Source organism: Carex rostrata, chromosome 23 (genome assembly GCF_964058835.1).
Source record: "Carex rostrata chromosome 23, lpCarRost1.2, whole genome shotgun sequence".
Taxonomy (NCBI): domain Eukaryota; kingdom Viridiplantae; phylum Streptophyta; class Magnoliopsida; order Poales; family Cyperaceae; genus Carex; species Carex rostrata.
In genome coordinates, this window is record NC_135940.1 from 5,323,272 (window position 1) to 5,333,535 (window position 10,264).

Genomic DNA, 10,264 nt, shown 5'->3' on the forward strand with positions numbered 1-10,264 from the left:
ATATTATGTAGCAGCTTGTTTGTTACTTTTTTAATCAATACAATTGCATACGGACTTCTCACAACCAAAAAAAAAAAAGCTGGGGTATGCTCCTATGTTTGTGAAATGCGCTTATTATGACAGATTTACACTTGCGGGAAAAAATTACTCTTTCTGGGGTCAAAGGGCTTTAATTGGGCCATGCCGTGTGCTTATGTTTTGGGCCTCTTATGGATGAATGAGGCATATTAACTGGAGCTTGACAATATATATATTAGTCAACAACTCAACATCACGTGATTTTCGTGGCTTGTTGATTATTAATTATTCTCCAGGTACACCATATTATGAAACTTTACCAACATATTTATATGGTTTGCTGCTACTTCTGTGGAAACAATAAAAGTATTAGCTTGCTTGCATAGAAATGATAATCTAAGATTAAATAAATTATAAATGGAGGTCATACATTAATACGTGTTGAATCATAATGCATAATACTTTTATTTCTATGTTATTTTTTTTCCGAAAAAGAGCCAACAAGAAATGGCTGGTTGTAAATTCGTTGACTATATATTTAAAGGCGCATCTGAAAGAATCAAAGAAACCCAACGAATTTCCATCCATACCTCTTCAAATTTAAAAAAAATATATATATATATATATTTCCGTCCATATCTCCAATTTGGTCAGTAAATAGTGTTTTTGTTTTACTGTAGCGTTCCTAATTTGTATCAAATTTTAAAATCTAAAATTCGCTCTATTTTGTCAATGATATGATTATGTTGGACTTATGAGCTTACTATATTTTTCATCATAAATAAATGATGAATTTACGGATTGGATGATTTAATAAAGAAGTACCGATACAGAACCGGTTCCGTAGTAAAAAACTTGTGTGTAAGACATATGATTCTGTAATTTTTTTTATGACTACATGCATAATTGATTGATGATAAGTATTTCATATTAAAGGTCAAATAATAAGTAAAAAAAATTGTTTATTTAAACAAATCTCCAAATAAAATTAATTAGATTATACTTGGTGCAGCATTATGTTAAAGATCTGTAGAAGAAAAGGTAGTGCTTAATTATCAGTTAGCCTGAGTAGTGACGTAAGGGAAAAGATAACAAGTACTGTAAAACTTCGGATTTGCTGTTTTTGATAATGTGAGCTTCGTGGAGCCCGCTCTCTTATCCTAAAAATTCAATGATTGGGTTATGCCTGGTTTGATGATATCTTGTCGATCTGCCACCTACTTTTAATAAAGTTATAGTTCCACGTCAAATCATAAATTTTCGATTAAAAGAAAATATTGTAATTAATCCAAATATTATATCATACACACAATATACGTCATGTATATATTAATACATCAGAGAGATCAGAGAGATCAGAGAGATCGTTATTGCATTATTTTTTAGTGAAATTTAATTTGTCAATGCAACTGGAATTAATACAAAATAATAATTGTATTTTTTTTTTTTTTGGTTTTTATCTAGTTTCTTTGGTTTTGGATATGACCTCTCTATATTAGCTGTATGTATCATACATTTATATCATTATATGTATAGGTTCGGTATCATGGGAGAACAGGAATTTTTTCTGTCTGGTTTCAGGAACTCTACAAGGGAATCTGCTGGATACTGGTACGATGTGCGGTACTGCTCTCTATTGCTAGACCTGCTGTGTTTTATTTGAGAAGAAGAGCTGCTGTTTTTTTTTTTTTTTTTTTCTCTACCGCTACACTTATTTATTCTCACTGATACTACATGTGCATTAATTGTATGCTTAAGTATGTTCGCTGACAAATGCTTTCCTAGGGCCGGCACAGTCTCAGTTTTGCTGGTGTTCCTACAGTGAGTTGATCTTGTTTGGTTTTTATGTCATTACCAGTTTGGTTTTATTTCTTGTATTGGCACACTGGTGTTGACAGTGTACCCTGTAAACTCTATCAGTTATAGAATAGAAGCCTACGGGCCGTTTGTCAAAAAAAAAATATATTAAAAATAATTAAAAATAATAATAGTAATAAACTAATAATAGTAATAATGAGTCCATTTCTTTTGCTAAAGTTGTGTTTAACATTTTACACAACAATAATTCTAAGAGATAATTATTAATAGAAAGGTTGCTGCAAGTTGCAGTGCCTCTAACTAAAACATGGCGCAGAGTACTTCTTTTCCTAACAAACGCATCGGAGAAAAAAATATTTAATTAAATTAATTTCATATCTAACAAAGCTATAAAACTACATAATAATTTACATAATAATGTAATGTACGTGTTAGAGATCCTCAAACCTATCAATAATTGAAAAAGTTAATAAATAAATAAGCAAAAAGAGGAAATGATGCCCTCCAAAATAACCACAAACAAAAAATATAAACAAAAAATAAATAAAAATCCATCCAAGCTACCTACTCGATAATCTCGGGTATACTCTGCAACCCGGGCCGCCAGCATTGCCCAATTCTATTTCTATGCCTCACCCGACGAGGCTTCGTGGTGTCGGCAAGGTTTAGTAGCACATCTTGCACAGGCAGTCCTTTGCTCTCGGCCTGCCTCAGCAGCTCTGCCAGCTGCTTCTTTGATATCTTGATCCTCACCTCGTGCGTCGGTTTGGTTGCGGCAGTCAGTGATTCTGCAGGATGTTTTAGTTTTACATCTTCGTGGGTGCTTTTTGTGATGATCGATTGTTGCTCTGATTGAGATGTCGGTGATTGTGTGCAATGCAGGGGGCTTTCGGAATCTAACAAGTCCCATTCGCCGTCATCCATCCATGCGACAACTCGTCGGAAGGTGATGCAGTTGCCCATCCACCAATGCGATGCAAATATTGAGATTTGATGATCTCTTTCTCTCGCTCGAGAGGGAAATTCTTGAATTTAGTATGGTATGATTGATATGTTTTGCTCTGAATTTGTGTATTGGAGAAAGAGTACAAGGGGAGAGAGAGAGGTTCTAGGGGGCGTTGGGAGGTTGGTAATAAATAGACCATGAGAGAGAGAGAAGTGGACTGTCGGGCGAAGGAAAGGGTAAAACTGGAAATAGGTAAAAAAATGCCACGCCTGATAGATAGCAAAAGTCCGACGTGGCGTGATGGATTAACACCAATAGCCACGTCGAATCTGGTATCGAAGTAATCCGATATTAAATGCATCAAGATGATTGCAACCATGATGAGATACTTTGAATTGGCGGTTCAGATTTAGAGCAGAGTTGACGTAGTATGAACGCAGTTCAAAAGTGGAATCAAGAGAAAGAAAAGGTCACTTTACGTTGACATTTGTGATCAAGTTTAAGGAAACTGGAGAGAAGAAGCTTTACAAAATCTAACGGCTGGGTTGAGCTGATAAAAACCGACGGTTGAGATTATGTCAAGGTGTGAACAGGATATAAAGGGTATCAAGTATCAACGGAGGGAGAACGGAATGTGTGAACGCATAATTTTAAAGAGAATCCACCTGCTGTCACATCTCAATGTTACCTATATGTCTGGATATTTTTATTAGAACCCAAGTTATACTGAAATTTTTTTTTATCTATAGAAATGATTAAAGTCACAGATACAAAAATAGAAAGAGTACTAATTTTTAATAAATATAGAAAGATCTGACTCAATGAGTCCGATTCAAATAAATAGATCAGTCTCAATGGTCCAGATCTATAGATATATATATTTTAACAGTGAAAAATGAGAAATTTGTATGCCACATTTAATCTTATACTAAGTCGATCTGACTCATTGAGTCAGATTCAACATTTTTTTTTAATTCGGTAGAGGCTGATCATTTTAAATTTAAAAAAAATAATAAAACCAACATGGATCTTTATTATTGAGACTAATCCATTTCTTATCTGATTTTTTGTGCCATCTAAATTCCAAAAATTTTCATCAATGTCTATTTTTAAAAAAGAAAATATATATATATATATATCTATGGATCAAAAACAATGATCAAACAAATATTACATGATTTGGAAGCAATAAATGAAATTAGACAGTTCACCACAGTAGAAGAAGAAAATTGGATCTTTTATACTAATAGGCTAGAGGAAATTCTCCAAGAAGAAGAGACTTCTTGGCAATTGCGATCTAAGCAAATCTGGTTAGAGGCAGGGGATGCCAATACTAAGTATTTCCATACAATTGCCACACATAGGTCTAAAAAAAATCAAATACATAGCTTAGAAATTAACGGTTCTCTAAGTAATAATATCGTAGATATTAGGAAACATATACTCTCTTACTATAAAGAACTATTAGGAACAACAGGTTGTAAATATGGGCATTTAGAACAGAATTTTTGGACTGAAGATGAAAAGTTGACCGAATTTGAAAAATGGAATCTAGAGCGACCTTTTACGGAAATAGAAGTTAAACAAGCTGTATTTGCTTCTGAACCAAACGGAACACCTGGGCCGGATGGTTTCACATTCCAGTTCTATCAAGTTTTTTGGGACGTAGTTAAGGCAGATCTAATGTTGCTTACGCATTTCTTTTATGATAACCAACTAAACTTACATAAGATCAACAAATCATGTATTTGTCTTATACCTAAGGAAAAAGATGCAACTAAAATAAAAAAGTTTAGACCAATAAGCTTAGTTAATTGTAGCTTTAAGATTATCTCTAAAATTCTTACCATTAGATTAGAGCAAATTATGGATAGGTTAATAGATACTAGCCAGCCAGCCTTTATCAAACATAGGTATATTTTGGACAACATGATCTTAAGTCAAGAAATTCTCCATTCTAGCATTGTAAACAAACAACCAGGAGTAGTGATTAAGATAGACTTTGAAAAAGCCTACGATAAGATACATTGGGATTACTTAATAAAGGTATTAACAAGTAGAAATTTTGGAACAAAATGGATTCAATGGATCACACAATGGCTGTATAGCTCACAGTCTTGCATCATTGTAAATGGAGAACTCACTGATTATTTCTATTGCAAAAGGGGGGTACATCAAGGGGATCCTTTGTCGCCTTTTTTGTATATTTTAGCAGCCGATACACTTAGTAAACTTTTTGCAAAAGGTAGAAGAGCTAATTTAGTTCGAGGCTTAGGACCGCCATGTATAGAGAACACAGCTATAACTAACTGTCACTATGCAGACGACACAATTCTATTCTTAGAAGCACAGGAAAGAAATGTGGAGGCTGCATGGTGGACCATGCTTGCTTTTGAAGCCATCTCGGGTATCAAAATGAATTATGATAAAACAGAATTGTATTCACTTAATATCGATGTAGATAGTGCTATAACATTACAACAAATATTTAGATGTCAAGGGGGGGATTTTCCGATAAAATATCTAGGTTTACCTCTACACTATAAAAAATTGCAAGTAACAGATTGGGTGTTTTTAGTAGATAAAGTAGGCAGTAGGTTAAAACATTGGAAAGGGTCCATGTTATCAATAGGTGGTAGATTAACTCTTTTAAATTCCGTTCTTACATCTATACCTTTATATTCCCTTTCAGTCTATAGAATCCCAATTACAGTAATCAAACAACTTGATAAAATTAGGAGGAGGTTTCTTTGGCAAGGTAACTCGAGAAAAAAAAAGTATATAATAATAGATTGGTATACATCTTGTTTAGCCAAACAATTTGGAGGCTTAGGCATTCTTAATCTTAGGCAAATGAATATATCTCTTTTACTTAAATGGTGGTGGAAATTGAAGAATAACGAATATTCTAGCCCTTGGAAAGCATTAGTTACATATAAATATATTTCTCACAATTCAGCTTCTGTTTTCACATTTTGGTCTGCATTGCTAAAATATAGTCATATAGGTGATATGAGTGTCTCACACACACCAGGGGTAAATACCCAGATAAAATTCTGGACAGACCATTGGTACCAAAACTGTGCATTAGCTATTAAGTATTATACCTTGTATACAAAATGTAGTAACAAAGAAGTCTTGTTAGCTGATGTAATTCATTCACAAGGGCAAATAGTTAGGTTTAGGGTTGACTTAGTAGGAGTAGACTATCAGGAATGGGCGAATCTGCTACATATTGTTAGCACAACTTCTTTCACTCTTCCCCATGACTACATTGAGTGGAAATAGAAAGCTTCAGGGCAGTTTTCTACACACTCAATATATGCATTTCTTAATTTTGGGGGGTTAAAACCTAAAGAATCAATGATATAGTGGAAATTACCGGTTCCCCCAAAAATCAGAATTTTTATGTGGCTAGTATCACACAACACAATACTGACCAAGGATAATCTTAGCTTAAAAGGGTGGATAGGAGACCAAACTTGTCATTTTTGTACTGAAAACGAATCTATTGATCATTTATTCATCAAATGCCCTCTAGCACAACAAATATGGTTCTATTTAGGTAAAAGCCAATGGGTAATGCATAATTGGAATACATGGGATGATTTTTTACATTTTGCCCAATCACTTGATTATGAAAACAAAACTAGTTTCCTGATTGTACTTAGTGCAGTAGTTTGGAGTCTTTGGAAACATAGAAATGAAGTTTGTTTTACCAATTGTGATGTTAAAACAGCTAGAACCTTGATTTTACTAATTAAAACATTGTGTGGTTATTGGGCAGGTAATATGAAGAAAAAAATCAAAGATGCAATTGGAGAGTGGCTTCCCGTCATAGAAGATGCCATACCCTTAGCTCAATTCATGCCCATGGAGATAGTTGTTTATCAGCCCCTTGATGGCTCTGGAGGGGAGGCACCAGAGTTGCCCTAGTGGATCATGAAGCACGAACCACAATTTTGTCATTTAGATATAAGTAGCCTTAACCCATTACTTAGTGGCCTAATATTAGCTACGTTAATATACTTTTGGAGTATTGCGAGTATTAGACTTTGGTTATTGTATGCTCTGCTTAGTGGCGTTTTGTTGATTTCTATGACTTCTAAGAACTTGGCTGGTTATGGCTATGGTTAACATAGTCCAGACAGACAGCATTTTGATGTAATTATCTATATTCCAATCAATGGAATGGGCTGAATAGCCTCTTTTAAAAAAAAAAAAAATATATATATATATCTATGGATATGGACCATTGAAACCGATCCATATATTTGGATCGAACTCATTGAGCCATATCTTTCTAAATTTATTAGAATCCAAGTACTCTTTTTATTTTTGTACTTATGAATTTAATAATTTCTATAAATAAAAAATTTCCAGTTATACTGAAATTGCATAAAAGCATCATCTACGAATTGTATAACTACTTTAGGTGGAAAAAAATCGGATGTTATTCCGTTGGAGTAACAGGGCCGTGTTATTTCAGTAGCAGTCGTTCAGATTTTTCTGTATACGAATATTGACGAAAATGTTTTTCTACTTACGAATTTCGACGATCTTGTTATTCCAATAGAATAACAACCGATTTGTTTCCACTTTAGGGTATACGTATCCTCTGCATTAACTAAAAAAGGAAATTTTTTGAGTTAATAAATCTCAACTGCCTGATTTTAAATAGAGTCAATTTAGTCCCTACTTATGATATATGAATCCTTAAATACTAGTGCAGATGTAGTATGCACGAATTTTAAAATATATCGAATGATCATAATTCATTAACTCAAAAGATTCTCTTTTGAGTTAATGCAGAAGATACGAATTCCACTTCAGGGACCCTGCATTGTTATAAATTTGAAAGCGGGTGACTGTAAAGGGGAGCAACAGTATTTCTTGGTTTTTTTTTTTTTTTTTTAATTTCTCTGAGAAGAAATAATTGCTCCATTTCCTTTCGAGTATATTTCTTTTTAATTAATTTGTTGAATTTCTCTTCATCTGAATTGAGTTGATCTTTTTTACTTCTTCAACCAGTTAACTAGAAAAATTTGTAGAGCCTCTTGAAGTTCTCATAGAATTCTCTCTTATTTTAGAAAAAAGTTTGTAACTCTCACAATTTCTCTTCACATGACATCACATATTCAAAAAGGAATTATTTTTGCACCTCATTTTCTGCTCTCTGAATTATTTAGAATCAAATATGCCTTGTTTTATACCTACTATACAAATTGTTTATCACTTTTCTTATTTCTGAATTATGATAAGAAAATTCAAGTTAAAGGTTTTGTTAAATAATTAAAGTAATAGCTTTCAATTTTTTTAATTTTAATAGCGTCAGATAAAACTTTCTTATTTTTTATGGTCCAGATTTGTCTGAAAACAACGATTTTCAATAAATCTAAGAAAATCGTAAAAAAAATTTCAAAAAATGTAAAATTTGGTCTCCAAACACATATTAAAATGGAGAACAAGATGAACGGCTTGGATCGGTTATTTGAACTTTGAATCCGGTGATTATTAGTCCAATGTACAAAAATGTCTATACATTGCAATGTACCATAGCCCATCTCATACATATAGAGTTGGACTATGGTGCATTGCAATGTACAGCCTCTTTTGTACATTGAACTATAAATCCCCAGATTCAAAGTTCAAATAACCGATCCAAATCGTTAGTCTTGTTCTTCATATTAATATGTATTTGGAGACCAAATTTTTACTATTTTTTTAGATTTATTGAAAACCTCTTTTTTTATGGTCCAGATTTGTCTGAAAATAATGATTTTCAATAGATCTAAAAAAATAGTAAAATTTTTTTAAAAAAATATAAAATTTGGTCTCCAAACACATATTAATATGGAGAACAAGATGAACGGTTTGGATCGGTTATTTGAACTTTGAACCCGATGATTATTAGTCCAATATACAAAAATGTCTATACATTGCAATGTACCATAGCTCATCTCTCTCTCTCTCTCTATATATATATATATATATAGTAAGGTTACGGTGCTATGGGTTTCATAAAGAGCTACAGTGCTACGGCTCAATATTTGAGTTTTCAAAATTCTAACGGTCGATCCGAACCGTTCATCTTGTTCTCCATATTAATGTGTTTGGAAATCAAATTTTACATTTTTTGGAAATATTTTACTATTTTTTTAGATAGGTAGAAAATCAAATATCTGAATGGTGCAGAATTTTTTAGATCAAGTGATTTTCTACCTATCTAAAAAAATAGTAAAAAATTTCCAAAATATGTAAAATTTGGTCTCCAAACACATATTAATATGGAGAACAAGATGAACGGTTCGAATCGACTGTTAGGATTTTAAAAACTAGAATATTGAGCCGTAGCACCGTAGGCCTCTATGCAACCCATAGCACCGTTGTCTTACTCATATATATATAGAGGAGGGATCATATGACACCGTTTTTTGGTGACATCGGATGACACCGTGTATTTTCAAAGTCCAAACAGTCGATCCAAACTGGTCAACTTGATGGATATGTTAAAATGTGCTTGCAGATCAAATTTTACATTTTTCTGAATTTTTTTACTATTTATTAAGATGGGTACAAAAATTCAATGGTCTGAATATAACGATTTTGTTAAATACTTAATAAATAGTAAAAAAAAATTTAAAAATGTAAAATTTGATCTGCAAGCACATTTTAACATGTCCATTATGTTGAACAGTTTGGATTGACTATTTGGACTTTGAAAACTTTGAAAATGCACGATGTCATCCGATATCACCAAAAAACGGTGTCATCCGATCCCTCCTCATATATATATATATATATATATATATATATATATATATATATAAAGAAGTATAAATATACCTGGAATACAATAAGGGGCTAGGCTACTATGACATTGGTGTTATTTGAAATTAAATAACACCAACTTTTAAACCCTTAGATCTACCTTGAGATTCGTACAAAATAAAGTGCTTGAACAGTAAAAGAGGATATTACAAATCTCAAGGCAGATCTAAGGGTTTAAAAGTTGGTGTTATTTAATTTCAAATAACACCAATGTCATAGTAGCCTAACTCTACAATAAGCAATGCAATTATCACTCCTTTATATTCAAATATTAAATTTTACTCGTTGAAATATAAACATATATGCACACTCTTACTAGTTTTATTCAAATCAACAAAAATTTCTCATTTCGTTATGTGGTGTCCGAATTTTAATAAATGCTACTTAAATAAATAACATGCAAGTTGCAACTCGAATATTTCGATTATATAACATTGTGTTCCATTTAAAAGCAAACGATAATATAAACTAATTATTTTTTAAAATAATTTCAGATTTCTAGAGTAAAAATAATTAGGAACATAGATAATATCTTCCGTTTGGAAGTATATGGCTCTAAATCATTTAAAAAGATTTATCGTAAAAATTTAGAGTAAAAAAGCTTGAGTTCATCTTTATTTAAAAAAATTAGAAACCTTCAATTACTTTTTA

General features: G+C 32.3%; 1 protein-coding gene across 1 annotated transcript; it reads right to left on the reverse strand.

The window, feature by feature from the left end:
- Positions 1-2,097: 2,097 nt before the first annotated feature.
- Positions 2,098-2,932, reverse strand: LOC144574930 (protein expression protein). Its single transcript, XM_078325036.1, has one exon. The coding sequence runs from the start codon at positions 2,797-2,799 to the stop codon at positions 2,401-2,403; it is 399 nt and encodes a 132-aa protein (XP_078181162.1). The 5' UTR covers positions 2,800-2,932; the 3' UTR covers positions 2,098-2,400.
- Positions 2,933-10,264: the final 7,332 nt, after the last annotated feature.

Excerpts from the sequence above, each read along its gene's own strand:
- LOC144574930 (XM_078325036.1), bottom strand. The coding sequence starts at position 2,799 with ATGGGCAACTGCATCACCTTCCGACGAGTTGTCGCATGGATGGATGAC.